Source organism: Austrofundulus limnaeus, unplaced genomic scaffold, assembly GCF_001266775.1.
Source record: "Austrofundulus limnaeus strain Quisiro unplaced genomic scaffold, Austrofundulus_limnaeus-1.0 Scaffold48, whole genome shotgun sequence".
Taxonomy (NCBI): Eukaryota; Metazoa; Chordata; class Actinopteri; order Cyprinodontiformes; family Rivulidae; genus Austrofundulus; species Austrofundulus limnaeus.
Window position 1 is genome coordinate 2,507,808 of NW_013952450.1, and position 21,879 is coordinate 2,529,686.

Genomic DNA, 21,879 nt, shown 5'->3' on the forward strand with positions numbered 1-21,879 from the left:
CACTTACGCAACAAATTTTCATGCAAATAAACCCCCTACTGTCGTGTGTGAAAAATTAGATTTAAACAGTTCTGAGTCATTTAGCAGCTGCACCATCATTTACGACAAATTTATATTACCTTTTATTTTTTTTCTCTTAATTTATTTGTTCACTTACAGACAGTGACAAGGTAATACTATTTATCTAACCATGGACAGCTTTTCAGAACAACCTCAARAGCAAAGCAGCATCTCCCTCACCTCAGCATGTACAGATCTCTTCTATATTTTAATTATTTTAAAAGTCAGTGTGCCATCTGCTGGCGTGAAYAATTATGTGCATGAGTCTCAGGTCCTCCAAATAATAGGCTTAGCAAAAAGGGACATAAACACTTGCTACTATGGAAAAAKGACATAAAGTAGATATACTGCAAGTAGCTTATACACTACTGCTCAAGACTTAAAATATATAAATTCAGAGCAAGTAGCCTACCATGCAGATAACATTTTKCAGCTGTTCTAGGTCACAGATTTTTTTCATTATTGTTAGATTCGATATTAATATGGCTCATTTTTTTTCATAGTTACATAACTATTTGTCTAATGCAGGATTTTAGACTAGTTTTTGTAGCCACTTCGTATTTTATATTTTGCAAATATTCATTTAATTTGGAACCATCAAGGACCATATTTATCTAATTTCCCATCATTTTACTATTTCACCTTGTTGCTATAGCCCCTAACCTTTGCCATCTTTGCTTTATTTTGTTGGCATTTGCTATTAGATTGGGCCATTATGTTCTCATTATAACTGCGGTAAGTTATATCTATTCAATGTATTTTTAATGATATTGGGTTATTTTTTAGAGGGAGACGAGACCTCTTACCCCCTGACTCTTTGGGTCAAAGGCCCTGAAGATCGAATATGTATGACACTTGTAATAAGAACGTAATTAGAGAAAAACACATGATTTATCTGCTATATTATATCAATAAAAGCAGAAACATGTGTTTCCTGTCGAGCAAAAGCAGCATTTCAATAAACGTTTTTACTCACAAATCTGGAAAWTATATCGCAGGCCAATGAATCTGTTTGTAAATCAGTTTGTTTTTTTCCTACGTGCACTTGAATGCATCACAGCAAATCGCTACGCGCGGAGCGAACTGGTGACTCTTTTTGTGTGTATTTATAGTTATCCCGTGGAGAGAAAAAAATGAGTATCTGGGAAAGCAAGCAGGAGCGTTTGGCAGACTGATAACACCGGTGAATGGAGGTCACAGCAGACACGGAGTGAGACGCTGAGGGGGAGAGAGAGGGGAGGACGGACAGCGGCTATCCGCCTTCAAAAATGGCGTCTCCGGAGGAAAATGAGTAAAAATGATTAAAACGCGGCCTATTTCTTTACACTTCCTTGTTCGGATTTAAAGATATTTTTTCGTTGTGCCGTTATTATTTTTTTCCCAGTGCAAGCGGTTTCGTCGCGTTTATTTTAATGGCTGTTAGAGAACAAAAAGGGGGGAGGAGAGCGTATTTTGGGAAATAAAAGCAGCCCAGTTTTATTTTGATGCGTCGTTGCTGACAGCTAGCATCTGCTGCTAACCCGTAGCTCCGCTCCGTGAAGGGGGTGGGAACGATTTGCATGCAAAGGGAGAGGAAGAAAAAAAAAGAGATTTTCAAATTGGGGATTTCTTTGCTCGCCCTATGGGGAATGATTGCAACCAACGTGGCCCCCGTCGATTACTATCTTTTCTAGCGCTAGCAGCGTAGCCGAAACTAGCCCGAAGAAAGGGGAGGAGAGACGGTGAAAAAAAAGGGACGCGTTCAAGTCAAATGTTTGAAAGCAATTCGCCCATCAGCGACCAAAATCATCTCTTCATCATGACCGTGACTGATTTTAGACCCGATCTGCATTCGAGGAAATGATAAAGGTGAAAAGCGCAGGAAAAGGAGACAGACTGGCTTTTTTTTGGAGGTGCTTGGATTATAACCCCGTAGACCCCCCTCTCTTTTTTCATCCAGCTTTCTCCTCCTCCCCACCATTTCTCTTTGAATATGCTGTTTTCCACTCTTGAGGACTTGCCCGTGAAACCGGGAAAAATAGCTTGAAAACGGGAAAGACTGGATTTTTTTTTCTTTTTCTTTGACTTCCTCCACATTTTTGTGTCCTGCTACGTTGTCGTCGTCGCTGACGCTTTGTGTACGAGACATAAATGGATAGAAATTACCCGGGAACAGGATTTGGTGATTTGGGCGCAGGAGCAGGATGGAGTTACGACAGAACAGCAAAAGCAAGGTATGCATCGGATTCAGACAAAAGTGCAAAACGCATCCGTGGTGCCTTTCGGCAGAGCGCACGATGAGAGCCATGTAAACAATTTGGAGCTAATAGCCTCAACATACAGCGCCATGATTACCGGGTAGCGCATTGTCATCCTTACAGTTGCATGGTGAAAATATTATAAACAGGAATAGATGAGTGTGTGTCGTGGGGGTGGGCGGGGTGGAGAAAGGAAAGGTTGAGGAATGAATTGAATGTGATTGACAGACATGTTTTTTTTTTAAGGCAGGACCTGGCGGGATGGATGCATGGATGGATGGAGGTGGGGGGATGTCTGAGTGTCCATTGGAATTATTGTTCCCAGTGTGCAGGCCTGGAAGCAGAGCCTCATAGATAAATTCATAGGATTCATGATAGAAACTGGCGAGGAGTGCAGACGCAGCAGCCCCCCCCTCCTTCTCCCCCATACACACACACACAGCAGCCCCCCCGATAGACATCAACAAGATAAACTGATGCATATTAATCAAGGGGGTTGTTTAATTACACTACCTAAGAAAGAAAAGATTTATAGAGGCGGAATCCGCCACAGTTCACAATCATTTTTGGATGCATTTTTGCTCGACAGTGTCATTTGTGCTTATTTGCATAATATAAGCCTTGTCAGATTCATCCTCCCGGGTGAAATGTGCAATTTCCTGTTTGTGTCACAAAATAATAATTAAAAAAAAGAAAAGGCATGGAATGAAGGATGAAAACTGCCCAAACTGAGAGGCAGCGCTGGATGTTAGCTTTAGCCTGCGAGCTAGCGCCTCTGTGAGGCCTGCGCACGTTAACATCTTCACCCTCTGCGCTCCTCCTTGCACGTTGAACAAGCTCGGCTGGGATTTGGTTTTTAATTCACTGGTCGTGCCTAAAAGGCCACATCGCATTGAGCACTCTGATTTGAGTAAACAAACCAGGCGATTTGACGGGGTTTGCCTGCAGCTCGGCGTGCATTTGCGTCGACATGCATCATTCAGTTGTTAGCTTCATCACCATAATAATTAGTGGTCACGGAGATGCTGATTGCTTATCCGTGGTTCGAATTAGGGGGAGATGCGTTGTCTCACTGGGTCAAATGATGCCTTTTTGGGGTCCCCGTGCTATATTTATACGCAAGACTGGCCTCGCATTTCGGGCCTGGTCTTTGAATTTCTGCTGCTAAACGATGCTACCAGCAACACAAATGCTAACATGAATCTGAACAAGCAGCCACGCATTTATTCTGGATTTTGTCAAGCAAAAACGATGCAAGTGAAAACTCCTCATGTCAATCCGTTTATTAATTTATGGCCATTCTCCTATTAAGTAATGGATGAATCTTTTAATTTCCGTTTTGTTAATTGCTAATTAATCATTCTGATTTAAAGAAATGATTAATTGCTGGTTTCACAGATTTATAACCTAATACACATTGGAATAAACACTTAAACTATAATTGTGTAATAACTCATTATTAAATTGCGTTCATGTGTTTTTATTATTACTTTATAAGAACATTCAAGTTTAACTTGGAGACCAAATAACCTCACGTTGAAATTTGATGCATGAATTCTTTTAATTAAAGTACAATTTACTTATATATCACATGCTTTTTATTGTTAATCAGGCAGTCTTTTTCAAGGGCCACAATTTAGAAACAGATTAGAATGATGTTAATATACACTAAGATTAATGGCACTTCCACAATCTCCCCCCCACACAATCCATCCCCTTACCCTTTTTCTTTCCTAGTCTTGTCTATGGGAGTTCCAGATCATCCCACCCTGAGTCTGAGCTCCTTCACCGACAAGCCTACGCCACCCCACACCCTCTGCAGGGCTATGCTACCAATCACCACCCAGGGAGCTCTGGCCAAGGCGGGGCTTGGGGAGCAGCTGGACGGAGTTTGGGTAAGATAAATGTCATACCTTCCATGTCACCGCCATAAGGGGCCCTGGCAATGAATTATTGTGTCTGTCTGCACAGGTCCTGGTGGATTATCGGCACAGAAAAATGTGCACCTTATAGCTTAATTCAGTCGAACCCGCAAATGCCAGAACTTGCATTCGTCTCCCAAAACCATTTTTGCAACAGCTTGTTGGTTGTTTTCAGCTGCAGTGATAAATATACTCACAGGTTTACCCTTTGACAATGTGTTTTAGCTGGATTACCGCTGCTTTGCCAGATAAATGTTGCTTTTAGGGGAAAAAAAAATTGTGTTTTTTTTTTTTATTCACATATTTTCAGCACACAGTCTTTCTATATTTTCAATATTAAAATAATTTTTTGTGATTTATTTCTTGAAGGTCTTTCGGGGCTTTTTGACACAGGCCTGCACCATGCCAGCCCCTCTGCTCCTGATGCCTCTGTCATGAATCTGATCTCAGCCCTGGAGTCCAGAGGTCCTCAACCTCCACCCTCCGCCTCCTCCCTTCTTTCTCAGTTCCGCACGCCATCCTGGCAGACAGGTGGGGCTATGTTAAATCCTCCCTGATGTGTTGACATTCAAATAGACCCAATGTCAATATGACATTTAAAAAAAACTCCCTTTGTCTGTATTATTGTTATTCTGATAGTCAGTAAAAATTAAGCATGCCACTGTAACTTGTGATGCTATTACTTTTAAAGGCTTTTATTTAAAAGTATTAAATGATTAATGCTTGCTGACTTGTTTTGCAATTCTTTTTTTCATTTTCCTACAGCAATGCACACACCTGCTCCCCCTGAACTGTTCATCTCTGGAGCCCTTCCTGGCTCTGGATCTTTCCCTTCCTCATCAGCTCTATCAGCATATCAACATCCAGCATCGTTCTCCAGCCGCTCTTTCCCTGCTGCCTCCCTTTCCCTTCAGGACACGCCCACATTTAGTCCGACATCCAATGGTCTACTCTCTCCGCATGATCCTCTAATACATATCAAAGCCCCTTCACAGTCAAGCCTGGGTTTTGATCGACTCCTGTCCTCACAGGGTGCTGCTGCTGCCTACAGGGGCAGCCAGGATCCCACGGGCGCGACGTCGGCTCAGGCCTCCTCTGCCAGGCATCTGCAGTCACACCAGTTCAATCTGCTGTCATCTCAGCTGCAGGATCAGTCCTCCCAGCTGTACAATCCATCAGTATTTTCCTCAGCCCAGTCCCAGCCTCAGTCCCAGTCGCAGTCTAACTCGGCTCAAGAGCGGGCCGTGCCCCGGCAGGACAGCGTCATCAAGCACTACCAGCGGCCAACACCATCCCAGTCGCAGCTGTCGTCCTCAGCCGCTCACTCGCTTCAGCACTATCTCAGCTGTGGAGGGGCGGGGTACCAACAGATCGCCACCCACCACAGGCATGCTGGACTATCTTGCAGCCCACTAGGTGACCAGAGCCCCTCATCCGACCACAAGCCCACTTCTCGCACCGAGCAGTATCGGCCAATTATTCAACCCCCCTATTCCTCCTCTTCCTCTTCTTCCTCCTCAGCTGGTAAAGGTACTAAAAGCAGCTCTAGTAGTGGCTATTCCTCTGGAAGCTCTGCATCATCCTCGAGAACTCCTCACACGCCTCCGTCAGCTTCCTCTACCTCTTCTTCGTCATCTTCTTCTTCAGCCACTTCGGGGGCTCATCCTTCTAACTCGATTCCCACCTCCAGCTCGAGCGCAGCTCCCTCTAGGCAACAGCCGCCTCCTCAAGCAGCTCCACCTCCCCCCACACCTCAGCAGCAACAGCCCCCTGCCACTTCTGCTTCAGCTCAACAGTCGCTCCCCAAATCTTGCCTCTCTGGCTATGGCTCTCCTGTACCCCCAGTGAAGACCCCTACATCTGCTCTTACTGGTCAGACTCCACCCCAACAGCAGACACAGTCATATTCCCCTAATCAGCCCCCAACGTCCCACCTGGCGCAGTCTTATGGAGGTTTTAACTCACCTCAAGCTCAAGACCTGAGCTCTGGTACGGGTGGGAAAGGCTATGGGAGTTTAGGGCGAAGCCATTCATATTCCACTGATATATATGGAGCTGATTCTGCTTATGGGTCACTTCCATCTTCACTAGGTGGAGCTGGCAGCCCGTCATTAGGCTACGGAGCGCCAGGCCACTCACCCGCCCTTTTAAGATCGAGTGGCTCATCAGGCAGCGGAGCATCTGGAGGCGGAAGCAGCAGTGGCACAGGAAGTGGAAACTCTGGGTCAGGAGGCGGAGCTGGAAATGGTATGACCAATGAAAGAGGTGGAGGAGGTAGTGGTGGAGGCTCTTTTCATATTCCAGATTCCAGCCCCTCCCCTTCAGGCAACTCGGGCATCATTCGTCCAGGGTTGCACTCTCCAGTTCCCACCTGCCCCACTCAGTCTCCAGGAGGTGCAGGCTCAAATAAATACATTTCCTCAGTTCTCTCACCCACGTTCTTGGCCTCCCCTCAAGGCTTCCCAGACACCAGGGGTCCCACCTCCCAACCCCAGTCATATCATTCGAACTCCTCTAAATCAAAGGCAGACACTTCCATGTTAGGAGTGGGCTCTCAGAGATCTCAAGAAGAAGTGGATGATGATGAAGAGTTCTTGATTCAGCATCTGCTTCAAGCCCAAGCGAGTCCTACTCCTCAGGCTTCTCATCACCATGGCCAACAGCAGCCACAGCAGACACCTCAACAAACACAGCCCCAACCCCAGTCAGTCCCCTCCACCAGTGACTCGAGCAAAGGGATGAGTTATGACATGGGCAAGACTTCCGAGGAGAGGTACCACCCGCAGAGCGTTATACGGACCCACAGCGCYACAACCACGGCAGGGGTAGGAAGTGCAGGTTCTGCAGGGTCCATTTCTGGGCTGGAGAACCAGCTGGAGATGTCACTGAAGAAACAGCAGCAGCATCAACAGCACCACCATCAACCGCAGCAACAGCCACAAAGGAATGACCGATCAGTCGGGAGCAGCAGAAGCAGTGGTGGCAGAAGCAGCACCGAACAGGTGCATTCCCACCTGCATCATCATGACAACCTTGGCTCGGTTGTTCACTACGGTCGGGGCGACCCGTACTCTCAGCACTCTCTTGCTCCTCAGCACTCCTCACACAGCCAACACGTGTCCTCGCACTCKCAGATGCCGCCTCACACTCAAATGGAGCTCCAGAAGAAGCCGCAGGAGCGCGCAGAGATCCCGTATCCTCGGAAGACGCCAGAGCTCCAGCAGCAGCACTCTCAGTCTCAGGCCGCCGTGTCCCTCATGGACTCCCCCACGGACCAGTCCCGTCAGCCGCCTCACCTGCTGCAGTCCGTGCTGTCTCACACCACCCGCAACAAACTGGAGCCGCATCAGCCGCACCACAAGATGGACTCTCAGCAGCAGCATCAGCAGCAGCACCACAAGATGGACTCCCATCGTCAGCACCAACAGCACCACAAGATGGATTCTCACCCACCGCATCAGCCACACTCGAAAATGGACTCCCACCCTCAGCATCAGCAGCACCAGAAGATGGACTCCCATCAGCATCAGCAGCACCACAAAATTGATTCTCATTCACAGCATCAACAGCACCATAAAATGGACTCTCATCCCCAGCAGCAGCAGCACTCTATCAGCCAGCAGCAAGCTGTAATGGAAGGAGCTGGTGGAAGACTGGGGACGAGTAAACACCAGGCTCAGTCTCAGTCCCAAACTACCCAGCTGCAGCTCCAGCTGCAGTCCCAAGCTTTGGAGGTGGCAGCCGCTCACTACAACCGTGGCCCGCATCAGCACGACCAGAGCCAGGTGAAACAAAGCTCCGTGGTGTCCTCGCTGGACATGCTGGAACGCTCTCTCTCTCAGACCTCCAGCGCCGACGTCGGCGTGGCCGAAGACCGACACGGCGGCCCAGGCAGCGCAGGGAGGAGCGGCGGTAGCAGCGAGCGCCACAGACAGCCGCAGCAGGAGCCACAGAGGCAGCACCCTCCCCACCATCAGCCACAGCCAACCCACCACTCACAGCAACACTCGGCCTCCGAGCTCCACTCCTTCCTCTCAGAGCCCGACATCGGCCTGTCCACCCCGTCCCACATGCACCACCTCTCGCAGCATCACGCGCAGCAGCAGCAGCACCAACAAAGCCACTCCCATCACCCTCACACCCAACCCCACCCTCAGCAGCAGCCTTCTCACCCTCACCATATACCCCCACCTCCTGCGTCAGCTCACCCTCAACCTCAGCCTGACCCACAGCAGCCACTCTCAAGCCAGCTCCCCCCTCAGCAGAGCCAGCTAGACCAGCAGCGCTCAGAACAGCATCAGTTTGACACAGTCAGCCCAGTGGAGAAAGCAGACCAGAATCAGCAAAGTAACCGGTTTGTACCATTAACGTCCATCTGCTTCCCCGACTCGCTCCTTCCAGATGAGGACCGCTCTTTTTTCCCAGGAATGGAAGACATGTTTTGTGCCGAAGACTACAAATCAAGCTGTGCTGGTGGTGCAGGACCTGGGCAGGAGGAGATGAATGAAGGCCACGCTGGGCAAGAAGGAATGGATTCAATGAAAGGTGGACCAGGTGCAGCGGGAGCAGGAGGTAGTGGTGGACCTAGCTACGATATGATGGGCCACCATGGAGGCGATCAGGCTTATGAACAATACTGTCATAGTCTGGAAGAAACTAGCAACAACACTATGACTCTGGATCTGGACTCCCTTAAAACACACGAGCTTCCTTCCACTGTCAACACCGAGCAGTTAGGCTTGATACAGTCCCAGGCCACAACTATGGGTATGGGCTCCAATACAGCTGGTCCAAACAACTCTGGAGCTAAAATGACCTCAGGTCCTGGAGGAACTGGCTCAGGACCAGGTTCTGGAGGCCTCCAGTCTCCAATATTTTGCTCATCTCGTCCCAAGAAGCTCCTCAAATCTAGCTCTTTCCATCTGCTGAAAGAACGCAGGGATCCTAATACACTGCCCAAGAAAAGTTACGCTCAAGAATATGAGTTTGAGGATGATGAGGATAAGGCTGACCAACCTGCGGACATCAGGTTGAACAGCCGCAGACTGCCTGACCTTTTACCAGATTTAGTGTCCAGCTGCAGAAAGGGAGGAGGAGGTGGATCACTCAGCCCTTTAATGGGTGACATTGATTTTTACCACACCTCTGGCTACTCTTCTATGGGGTCACACTCGATCCTGCCTCCGGATGGACCCAAAAAACGAGGCCGAAAGCCTACTAGGCCGAAAAGGGAGGGTCCCCCTAGGCCAAGAGGCAGACCTCGGATCCGCCCTATGCCTGAGCCCTACACCCCACGAGGCATGATGGGGGATATGGGTGGATCAACAGTTGGAGCGGGATTCAGTGTGGAAGGACGGGGCAGGGGTAGAGGCCGTGGAAGTCGAGGAAGAGGAGGAAGGAGAGAGGATATGTACATGGAAATGAGCGGAAAAGAGCAGGATCAGATGCACGCGCATCACCTCCATCAGCAGCAGACACAGCAGCTCCATCATCAGCCTCAGCAGCAGCACGAGCCCATCCCACCTCTCAAGGTCGGTGTCATTCTGTGAAGGAAAAAAAAGAGTCTGCAAGTCTGTGATGAATTTAAAATGAACAGAAAATTTATGGTTGCACTGCAACAGTTTTATGTATATATGTCTGTAAATTATTATTATTTTTTATTATTTTAATTGAGCTGTGCAGACTTGCTGTTTATTTATTTCTTTTTTTTTATCTTTCCTTTCTCTTATTTTGATAACAGATCACTGTTGGTGTTCGACTCAACCTTGTTGTCCTGTTTTGGATGCTGTTAATTTAAATTTAGTAATTTCTTACATCCTTATTAGATGAATCGCTGTTTTGCTTTGTTTTCTCAGATCAAGTTGCCAGTTGGTACTTTGTCCTCCTCTGACGCCTTGCTGAGGACAGACTCTTTGTCTGGCACCGACCCTGCTTTGTCAGACGGCTCCGTTGGCTCAGCTCCCTCGCTTGGTTTAAGTCCTGGACCTCCCTGCAGCACAGAGAGCGCTAGAAGCCAGGACAAGAACAAACAGAAAAGCCAGATGATAAGTGAAGGAGTGGATGAGGAAGGATTGGAGGAAAGGGTAATGATTAGGAGATTTCTTTCTTTGCATAAAACTGAATTCAAATGGACACGATTTATAGTTTAACAATTCCAGAGTTCACTTCTACAGCTGAGTCATGGTCTCTCTTGTGCTTCTTACAGGGGGATGAGAAAGATTCCGAGTCCAAAGCTGGTTTTGTTGCTTCTTTCTTGGACTTCCTCAAGTCAGGGAAGAGACCACCAGGGTTGGACATTTCACCAGGAATGGAGCCTGACAATGGTGAAACGTCACCCTGTAAATCAGGGGGTCTACGCCCACTGTCTCCTGCACCTCCTCCCCCACCACCACCGCCTCCCTTTGGGGATGGCGAGGGCAGTGGAGGCCTGGCCCTGGGCAACTGCCCCAGTCCCAAGCGCTTAGAAGATGAGCTAAAGAGAAACCTGGAGACTCTACCGTCTTTCTCTTCTGATGAGGAGGATTCGGTTGGAAAGAACCAGGACCTCCAGAAGAGCATCTCCTCAGCCATTTCAGCTCTTTACGACACCCCTCAGCTTACCTCAAACATCCAGAATCCCCTACCACCTCCCCCTTCACCTCCTCAGACTCAGTCTATCCAGGCTCCTCTTACCCCCACGTTGCAGCCTCCCACACTTAGTCCACAGCCAACAGTGGTAACTCCTCACTCCCAGCCCGAGTCTAACGAACCGGAGGTCCTTCCACCAGAAGATGGGGACATGGAAGAGAGCAAGGAAGAGGAGGAGGACGAGGAAGAGGAGGAGGAGAACGAGGAAGAGAGAAGCACTGAAGAGGATGAAGAAAAGGATATAACAGAAGAGAGGGAACCACAGCTGGAAACCCTGAGTGCTCCTAAGCTTGATGGTGAGGTTTGGTCTTTTATTATTTGTTGCCCCGCTTCCAATTATTTTATGCATAGATACTTTTTTGCATAGCTTTTTAATTTTTATTTTGTTTTTGATTTCCAAATGTCTCGTTATTGTTTCAATAAAACAATCTCAGGTAGATTATTTAAAGGCAAATTGGCTTTCTTTGTTTCTTCAATGTTTTACCTGTTATCTGAAAGGCCTCTTCAGTTCTAATTATGAATAGATAGTTTCATACTTTGAAGTTATTGTCGGGACAATCGCTTTAAAAGAAAACACTGAAGCCACAAGTATCGTTGACTTATTCACCCTTCCTGTGAGTCACTTGTTTTCTGTGAGTTTTTCTGGCCAAGGGTGTTTCGGTTGCATGTTTCAAAAGTTCTGAATAGTTTTAAAATCTTTCAAGGAGGAGATTGAAGGCTGTGTTGTGTTCACGCCTCATGTTTTCATATTTTGCATTCAAACTGGTAGGCTACCTTGTAATCTTTTAAAGTGATCTCAATCAGTAGTTTTCCTCTTTCTTTGAACGTTCACTGCTTTTATTAAAGGTCATTTTAAACCCAGGATCTAATCATGACAGCATATTTTTGGCGTTTGTGCCATTAAAATAAACATACTGTAGAAGAGTGGCCAGGTGGAGAAGTGTCAAACCTAAAACAAAAAATGCAGCAATGACCTGACATAGGATGTGAGAGAAACATCATCATTCAGTTCATCTACTGTATGACACCGATTCAGCTACTAGCTCTTTGAAAACTGTCTTGTTAGTGCTAAAACACTCATTTTGTGTGTTAGCAAGTGTTATTTTTAGTATTTTTACTAAGAAATTGGGACAAATTTATCTTTTTGGCAGCTTGCTGGTAACAATATGCCTAAAGATCCCATTTCAATTAGTATCTTTCCTAAGCTGTCTATGTATCAACACAATACTAGCTTACTTGCTTGAATGAGTTAGTTAAGTGGCCCTATAAACAAAATAACTTTTTTTTTCTAAAACTGATCCGGTACTGGACTGAATGTGAGCGTGGGGGTGTGAGCAGCTAAACGCCATAGAAAAATGTTTTTAAAACCTTTTGAGACCCCCCCAAAAATTGACAAGGACCATTTTCATCTGCAAAACACTTTAACGTAAATGGGCTATGTAAATGCAAAACAAATTTATACAACTTGTCAATAGTTAATTTCATTCATGAACTGTGCCGCTTTTAGAGTTTTACTCCATATTTGGACATCACTTAACATCATGTTTTATTGAAGGAGACATGTCATGCAATAGCTGTTAAATGCTAGAGATGTCCCGATCCGATATTAGTATCGGGATATCGGTCTGATATTAGCCAAAAATCGAGTATCGGATTGTGTCGGCCAACATCTAAAATCATTGATACAAGCACTCCCAATACAAACAGTCCATACCAGTGGTCCACTCCAGGATTTCTATCCAACAGTGGTTAGATTCAACATAAATTGTTATTTTACACTTTAAAAGCATAGCTTGCTTTTATTGGATTTTTAGGGAATTTTTTAGGGCTTTCTATTTTTATTTTTCCTTTACTTTATTTTATTGTAGAATGTTATGTTAAAGGAAAAAATGTAACCCATTGGTTGATAATAAATGGGTTGGTTTTTCCTCATACCTACTGTTGTTGACTATTGTTTACAGTTTGACTTGAGCAAGACTTTTTAAAAACCGCACTACAAAATAAGTAGCAAAAGTATGTAGTAGGGATGCAAACAATAAGTAGAAAATCAGACCAAAGCACTGCAGTTCCACTTTATATAGACCCCAAATGAATGATTTAAATGTGACAACACTATATTTAAAGGCACGTGTCCTCTTTAAAAGAGAAATATAATAAAGACCATAAACTTGTTAGATGAAGCAAATAGCAATTGTATTTTGGTACATCATAGGTGTTCAGACTGCTTTCCCCACCCTTTTTTGTGGTTTTCACAACTTTTGAAACTTAAGCCTGTATAATACAGGTGTCCTGAATCTTCATAATAACTCAGAATAACTTCTGAAGAGGTTAGAGGTGAACTCCAAGGTCAGCTTACATCAAAGTCAGATATCTGTATTGGTCACTGTGTGAACCAAATTGGACACACTGGAAAACTCTTGAGGTCACCAAATGATAAAAATGTGACGACTGAAATTTGCTAATGATGCATGTTAAAAAGACCCAAAATTTCTGATAGAAATGTCCTTTTGAAAAACGGGACAAAACTGCAGTGGCAACAAGTCTCATCAGCTGTGTGTTCACAGAACAGTGCACATGAAGGTGGTTTGGTTGAGGTATTCTGTGCAGAGTACAATTATGTAAATGTCAAGACTTTCAAGGTGTCCAGTTTTGGAAATTTTGGTCTCAGTCTCAGATCATGTGTCCTCTTAAGGACCCAAAACAAAAAAATTACAAAGAACAAATATTGAAATATTCCAAAGTAGCAGACTGAGCTCTGATCTAAATCCTGTTGAACATCTGTGGAAGAATGTCTTGATGCATCTCCATAATCCAGGTAAAAAAAGAAAAAAAAATTAAGTAGGATGGGTTCTTCTTGAATGAAACTTCGTCTCTCCTCCAAGAGTCTTCTTCAGTCTCATTTTTTCAGGAGTTGGCCCAGTTGCTCTTCGCAAAGAGTGTTGTCTGATTTTAACATTACAAAGACCACATCCACCGCCTCATCAACGGAACACTTATAAAGAGTGATGTGGCATCAAAAGAGACCCATTGTTTCATCCGTCTCCATGATGACATCCATCACCTTGTCCACAAAGTCCATGGTGGACAGAAGTCTCTTGGAGGAGAGACGAAACGTTTCATTAAAGATGAACCTGTCCAGCGGATCTACTTAATTTTTTTTTTTTTGATCTGTGGAGGAAGCTGAAACATGAACACTTCACAGCTGGAGCAGTTTGCTTACAAGGAGTGAATCAAAATACCTGTGGATAGGTGCAGAAGTCTGAGAGAGTTACAGAAATCACTTGATTGCCTCAAAAAAATTGTGCAGCGTATTAGGTGTACCATCCTTTTAGTCAAGGTCAATTGCAATTTGTTCATGTATAATACGATCATCATTTTTTGAGCTTAAACAGCATAAACAATCTAATCACCAACTAATCATCTGTTTAATTCCGGTAAACCAAAAATTAACAGGGTTCCTGCAAATCCTTAAAAACTCTTAAAGGGCATTGAATTCATCAATCCAAAAATAAGGCCTTAATTAGCCTTAAAATGTCTTAAATCAATCTGTCAGAAGTCTTAAAAATGTTAACACATTGTACATAGGATGATTGTAATTCATCTCAAATATTAAAATAATTGGTAACATTTATTTTTTAAATATTCACATGCAGACATTCCCCTTTGACATCACTTCCTGTTACATCACATTTAAATATCTCAACAACTGTCCATCTGAGCAATGTGAAATTTGTTTTGTATTATGTTAGTAATGTTGTCTTTCCAAAAATGCATTAACTTGTCTTACAAATTTTGATGTCACAGGCACTTTAAGGTTTCATCTATAGCAAATTGTGATTTAGACCCCACTGTGGGTCCTAAAACAATTGGTCTATTAGCAAAATATTTGAATACTTCAACCAAAAATACTTTGATTCCTGAGTTGCTGCTACTTTTTTTTTTTTTTGTCATTTGTGTTTATAATGACATTGGTCTTAAATTTTATTTCACTTGGCATTAAAAAGTCTTTAAGTCTTAAATTTAACTTGCTTTAAAGTGTCTGTGACATGCATATTCTTCAAAACACAAAAAGTCAAAGAAAACACATTTATTTTTAAGAAATTTAGAATAATATGCACAATTTAACATATTTTGTCCCATAACTGGCATATTTTCTCTTGAGTTTGGCTCAGCCAAAGTGAAACAGGAAGTGACATCAAAGGGGAACTCTTTAACAAAGAAAACTCTTTGGTCTTTGTTTATTGAAACAATATTATTTGAACTCTGACTCTTCTTCATCTCTCTGACAGAGACTCAAAATAATCTAAAGAAACATCARATTCTTCTCTACAGTCTGGGTTGTCAGCTGTTGTAGCAAARCTCTGTTCACATGCAGACATTCCCCTTTGACATCACTTCATGTTACTTTAAAGGCAAATATCTCAACAACTGTTCATCTCAGCGACATGAGATTTATTTTGCAATATTTTGTCAATGTTATCTTTCTAAAAATGCATTCATATTTATTACAAACATTTTACATCACAGGCGCTTAAAACTGTAGGAACCCTGATTAAGCAATGTCTGACTTTTTGTATTTTGTTTTTCATTATTACTTTTGTCAGCTTCAAGTTGTTTCAGTGGCCTTTATGAGTTTTTCTTTCTTTGCCAAAAGGGTAGAGAAGCACTTCAATCTCTGTGCACACTGGTAAAAGACATGTTAAAGAAGAAGACACTCCTGTCTGATACTTACAACACAGTTTTTTGAATCTCTGTCTCGGGATAATTTAAAACCATTATCACCTTCAAAGCGCTGATGGATTAGTGATTTGTGGTCTCCTACGATACTTTTACTTTGATTGTCTCATCTGGATCTCATGAGCTTGAAACTCACAGTCCATTCTCAGAACTCAAAGAGCTGTTTTGACAAGAGGTGAAATGTCTTTTGGAAGAAGAAAGTAAGTTCAGCTGCCTTCTATCTGAGCTTCAACRATCACGTCGTCCTGAACAACAGAGAACTTAAACTGTCAAACAATTAAAGGAATGACTTCATTTAATTTGTTTTCTTGTTTTTCAGCTCCTCTTCCTGAGATTCCACCAGAGCCAGAAACTCCTGAACCACCTTACGTTCCGCCATCTCCTGCCTCATCCTCCTCTCCTTCCCATTCCCCGCTCCCTCCCCTGTCTCTCCCCTCACCACCGCCTCCACAAGAGGAGCGACAGGATTCCCAGCCGCCAAGCCCTGCTGCTCCCGCATCTCCTTCTCCATCGCCACCACTACCGCAGCTGCCGCCGCCTCCTCCTTCCCAGGCTGCTGCCATCTCTCAGCTTGCCACTCCTCCACCCGCCTCCCCTCCTCCCCCACCCAAGGAGTCTCCCGCACCGTCCCCGGAATCTCCCGCCTCTCCCGAGGAGCCTCCAGCTCCAAAGATCACCTCGCTGCACCTCGCCCAGAAACAAGAAGACGCAGCCATCGTTGGAGAAAGCGAAGAGGACGAGAGCGAGAGCGGAGGGGAGGGCATCTTCAGAGAAAGAGACGAGTTTGTGGTGCGGGTGGAAGACATTCGAACACTCAAGGTATTTGCTAAAGACGTGAAACATCTTTGTTTGACTGTTAACCAGTTAGAAAAGGTCCAACCCAGTGCTGGCCATGTATGTGTCTTTCTGTTGCAGCAAGTTGCAGACCCTTTTTTTTTTTTCACTGGCTTGTCTTTTGTGTCTTTATGCACAGCTGGCTCTGCAGACCGGCCGCGAGCCTCCAGCTATCTGGAGGGTGCAGAAAGCCTTGCTGCAGAAGTTCAGCCCAGAGATCAAAGATGGGCAGAGGCAGTTCTGTGCCACAAGCAATGTGAGTTCACCCAACCTCCAGTGGCCTAACCACACCTGCAAACAGTCATGTTTATTTAAATGCTCTTTGAAGTTTCAGATCTCACTACAAGACTGTGGCTTTTACTGGTTTATGTTTGTCACAAAGTTCTGACATGAGTCAATCATATTTGTTTGTTTCTGGTTTAGTATCTTGGTTTCTTTGGAGATGCTAAAAGGCGGTACCAGAGAATATATGTGAAGTTCCTGGAGAATGTCAACAAGAAGGACTATGTCCGAGTTTGTTCTCGGAGACCGTGGCGCCGAACTGCACCAAGTCTCAGGTAGGAATATTCTTTAATATTTTTATTCTTAGGCTTATTAAACTGAACATTAGGAACAAAAATTAGTTTTTAATAGTTAAATTGTCACCATTTATGTGTCTCGTTAGTTAAAAAAAAGGCTGAGTGTACAGTTTTAAACTTCTTTTTTCTTATGTCCAACAGACGACAGTCCCTCCCTAGAATGGCATCTCCTCCTGCTAGCCAGGCACCCCCAAGAGTTGTAGAAAAAGAGGAGCGTATAGCGCCTCCACCTGTCCAGCGTGAACAGAAGGAGAAATCAAAAACGGCATCGGCAAAAGAACATGTTGAGAAAAAAGAGGCCGCGGTCGCTGTGCCAAAAGCCAAAGAAAAGGAGAAGGCGAGGGACCAGGAGAAGGATAAAATAAAGCGTGCTCAGCCGCAGCAGGAGAAGGTGGAGAAGCGAGCGCAGTTGCAGCAGGAGAAGGTGGAGAAGCGAGCGCAGTTGCAGCAGGAGAAGGTGGAGAAGCGAGCGCAGTTGCAGCAGGAGAAGGTGGAGAAGCGAGCGCAGTTGCAGCAGGAGAAGGTGGAGAAGCGAGCGCAGCCACAGCAGGTAAAAGCGGAGAAGCGAGCGCAGCCACAGCAGGAAAGAGGAGAGAAGCGGATACAGCAGCAGCAGGAGAAGGTGGAGAAACGTGTGGGCGCAGCAGAACGTGGCAGAGCTAAGGAAGACAAGAAAGCATTGGAAAAGAAGGAGAAACCTGAACGACCACCCAAGTTCAAGCCAACAAAAGTGAAGGCCGAGCCCCCACCCAAGAAGAGGAAGAAGTGGCTGAATGTACCTTCATCGGTACCGTCATCGTCTGACTCCGATTCATCTGATGAGGCGGCTAGTGAGAATGAAAGTGAGATGGGATTTTGATTATTAGTGCTTAGAGTAAATTTTTCTGGAGAGCAATGCTAACAGGTTCATTGGCTAGCTTTAAAGTGTAATTCTCACCTCCTCAGTGCCAGTGAAAGGCGGAGTGAACAATCGCGCCATGAGAGAAATGTTCAGGAGCTACGTGGAGATGCTGGTAAGCACAGCCCTGGACCCGGACATGATCCAAGCCCTGGAAGACACAGATGGTGAGAACAGCACACACTCCCTCTGTAATTACTGGCTTGAGAACCTGTCTCAAACCTAACTAAACATGGTTGTCTTTTAGCATGTTTTCTGAAGATGTTTTAAAAAAACAATCACAGGATGCTTTTTTCAGGTGAAATACTAGCGAAAGATTTTAGCCCAGCTGGTCAAACTGTTGACAATTAGACATCCATATTTGTATCCGTCTTATAATTGCTTTTTTTCAAATTCACGTGAACAAGGTGCAGCGGGTTGGCGAGGAGCACAGGGAATGTAGATGCATCTGTAGCCAAGAAGACTTTGAATTTGCCCTTGATATTAAAATGATTGGCAGCTGTAGAAAGGATGACTAATGAAAACCTTGTGTCCTGATTGGCTGTCAGATGAGCTCTACCTCCCCCCAATGAGGAAGATTGACAGCATCCTGAGCGAACAGAAGAGGAGGTTGTTGAGGAAAGTCAGCATGAGTTCTCAACACCAGGTAATCTGCCCTAAATATGCTGCTCAGAAACGACCAAACAAAACGTTTTTATTTCCAGTTTGTCATTTTCAGCTTTTATGGTGTTTTTTTTTACGTTAATATTAGTTGTAAGAAAATGTTTATTTGCATCCATCTTAATGTAGCTGTTGCGTTGTGCCATTTATTTTTTTATAACTTACATTTTTCTCCCATTTTTTGACAGGAGGTTCTGCATGCTTATCCCCAAATAATCACTGACCCTTTGGACACGGGAGTGGTGAGGGTGCGACTAACTGGTGACGCTTACAATCGAAAGACTCTCAACAGAGTCAAGAAGACCCTGCCTAAACCACAGGTAATAACATTTTAGTAGTAAGGACTAGCTGAATAGGGGATTTATGTATTTACTTTAATGCAACAAAGTCTCTCGCTTGTCTAACAAAGTTTTAAACTGGAACTGAACTTGATTTATTAAAAATGGTGGACCTCTAAAAGATTCTGAAATACATTTAGACGAGAATCAGACCAATATAAGCTAACTTTTAATGTTTCTCTTCTCTGGTTGAGCCAGACATGGCAAATCTGCTCACTACTCTCCTCAATGAAGACAACTTTGACTTTCTAATATTGTTTTTCATTGATGTTAAGATTTGCATTGCCAGGTTGCTATCACATATCCTCTACTGGTTGCTGGTTGCACACACAGCTGATCGGTACAAGCTCTTTTCAAGTCGGCTTGTTTATTAAAGGTTTTACACAACAGCTCTGACCAGCAGTGATAATATTAAATATAATTACAAACCTGTGTGAGGCTTGGATCAGTCCTTTTTTTTTTTGCAACATACTCTTTTTATTTGTGACATTTTCATTAAAAACTTCAGGACATGTTTTATCTTGTGATTTGGCAAAGCTAAGATTTGTAGAAATGACAAAAGTCCCAAACCAAATGTGTGGAAATGTTTAAAGAATAAAAAGTGAAACCATGACTTGGTCAAATTAACCATGTCGGTAAATAGTGGGTAAAACCAGCTGTAAGTTGCCAAACCTGCTTCAACTTGGTTCATTTTATTTAAAACCCAGAATAATACCTTTTTTTTGGTCTTAAAATAGTTTTGATACAAATGGACAATGTCTTTTCTACAGGACCTAAAACTGTCATCTGAGATGTACCGGATATACAGTCTCTACCACTCTCTGCATCACTATAAATACCACACCTTCTTACAGTGCAAGAAAGAGGTAAAAATGTGCTTGTTTGCAATATTTTCAACACTCAATTCACATTATTTCAGTCTGCTGAAACATTATTAGTTTAAAGCTGCAGCAGTTGAATGCTTTCTTTTTGGCTTTGTGCCTCAGTTTGGTCAAAGTTGTCTGTGTTTTCATTCCACTTTTCCAGACCAACACCATTGAGCAGGCAGCCGAGGACCCTGGCCAAGAGGAAGTGGTGCAGCAGTGCATGGCCAACCAGAGCTGGCTGGACACCCTCTTTAACTCCTTTATCGAGCTGCTCACACTCAGCACCAAAGCCTGAGTTAGCCTCACAGAGAGACCTAGTGAGCTGGAATCAGAGGACTTAAAAGAGAAAAAAAACCAACATAAAGTTGAGATGGATCCCACTGTACAGCCCCCAGACCCGTCTTTGAATCTCTTCAGATCTGAGGATGATGTTTTTGAAGCCCTTGAGGAACACGGAAGGGTTTGTTGATGTGACCTCGGACGCTGGCCTTTTTTCTTTTCTTGTTTTTGATCAGTCACTAAAGAAAGCGTCTTACTTTGTGAGAGTTGGACCCCATTGGATTAAGGGGTCGCCAGAGGCTCAAGAGGATACACTGATCATTGATGAAAAAGGGAGAGCTACAAAATGGATGGACAACGAGGAGGAGCCGTAACGCCTAGTCAAAGGAGGAGCCACTGACATCTTGTTAAATGTGTGTCATAAAGACAATAGTTCAGAGAAAAAAAATACTATTACTGCTTAGTTTTTACATAAATTATTTTTTTGAAAAGACTAACATCAGCTGTCGGCTTTTGAAAAGAGTGGAAGAAGGCGAGAATGCTTTTTAAACTGCGTGTAGAGTGTGCCGTGAGCAGCGTGATCATGGACTCGTCCAGGAATTAAAAAAAAAAAGTGTTAAGAAACGCTCCCTCTCCCTGTCGTCRTATGAAGGGCAGCACCAGTCAGCTGTGTGATAATATATAAACACATTTTTATTATTTATATAAGGAGGTTTTTAACTTAAACTCTCACAAGCGCTGGTTTGCTGTCCTCTAACATTTAATAAAAGCTTTTTATTTTCCACGGGATCAGTATACAATCATAACCCACATATCCAAGTCGTCTTCCCCTCGATACAAAAGAACAGACCTTGAGACAGAAATATTGTATTAAATACAGTGGGTGTAAAATAAAGAAAAAGATGGGCAAAAGACAAAAAAAAAAGGACGGTAAGAAAAGTTATTTGAAACTTAACATTGTTGTGCTTCAGTTCAATCATCAGTCATGCAGGTGCAAAGAAAAAGAACTATCCCTTTCCCATGTGGGAAGGAGGAGTATAAATAATATTTAAAGAGAAAATAGTCATTTCATTTTTATCATTTTGATGTCTGTGCATACTATGACTTATTTTGAAAAACAATCCAATTTTCCATACAAAAGGAAAAAAAAGATGTGTAAATATTGTACAGTTCTTGATGAAATTCTTTGTCCTTCTGTACATTAACTCTCCTGTATTTGAAAAACAAATAAAATCTACAAAGAACAAATAGTTTCATTTCCTTACTTTGTGTGTGTTTATGGCTCATTGTAAAAGCAAAGATTGTAGACACGTCTGTTTTTCTGGTTATAGAAGCATGTCAGTCTGTTTGCGCTCAAAGCTTTAAATCGTTTCCCTAATATAGTATGTGTGGTACCTGTTTATTGAGATCCAGACTGACAAATACAAATGAAAAGTTAAAAATTGCAGCCATCACAACTTTTCATGCCCAAGCATATGTGGATTTTGATGTCTGCATTTTGTCAGCCACCTCTGACTTTCTCAATCGAAATCCCAACTTTTAGGAACTTCCAGATGCTTTTTTTTCCCACTTGGAACCTGGAAATCCCACTTTCTGGGTGAAACTTGAACATGCCTCTGGATTTGTGATTTTCATTGTAGCTATTTAAAGCGGTTTTCAGTCTGTTTTACTATTAACTGTTTATTTCTTGAGATCATGTCAAAAGCAAACAAAAATTTCCTGACCTACAAAGTAAAATATAACTATACATCCAGGAATTTGTTTTCTGTATGGTGGGACTAAATGTATTGCGAAACACTGCAGAGACAATTGTTTTTCAAAGCCATTTATACAGTATATATAT

General features: G+C 43.7%; 1 protein-coding gene and 1 long non-coding RNA gene across 3 annotated transcripts in view; one reads left to right on the forward strand and one right to left on the reverse strand.

Moving 5' to 3' along the window:
* The window catches only part of LOC106517442 (uncharacterized), a 6,275-nt gene extending 2,157 nt beyond the window's left edge, over positions 1-4,118 (reverse strand). The window contains exon 1 of one of the 2 annotated variants that reach the window (XR_001310209.1): positions 4,019-4,118. This is a non-coding gene — a long non-coding RNA (uncharacterized LOC106517442). Of the gene's footprint in view, positions 1-1,036; positions 1,117-4,018 lie in introns of those variants that run through there. The other variant, XR_001310210.1, reaches the window with a different exon arrangement.
* Positions 1,065-21,286, forward strand: prr12a (proline rich 12a). Its single transcript, XM_014008295.1, has 15 exons — positions 1,065-2,273; positions 4,035-4,192; positions 4,589-4,750; positions 4,985-9,750; positions 10,075-10,302; positions 10,425-11,142; positions 15,903-16,402; positions 16,557-16,673; positions 16,841-16,974; positions 17,137-17,837; positions 17,941-18,060; positions 18,442-18,539; positions 18,742-18,873; positions 19,662-19,757; positions 19,918-21,286. The coding sequence occupies exons 1-15, from the start codon at positions 2,191-2,193 to the stop codon at positions 20,050-20,052; spliced, it is 8,148 nt and encodes a 2,715-aa protein (XP_013863749.1). The 5' UTR covers positions 1,065-2,190; the 3' UTR covers positions 20,053-21,286.
* The last annotated feature ends 593 nt before the right edge of the window (positions 21,287-21,879 follow it).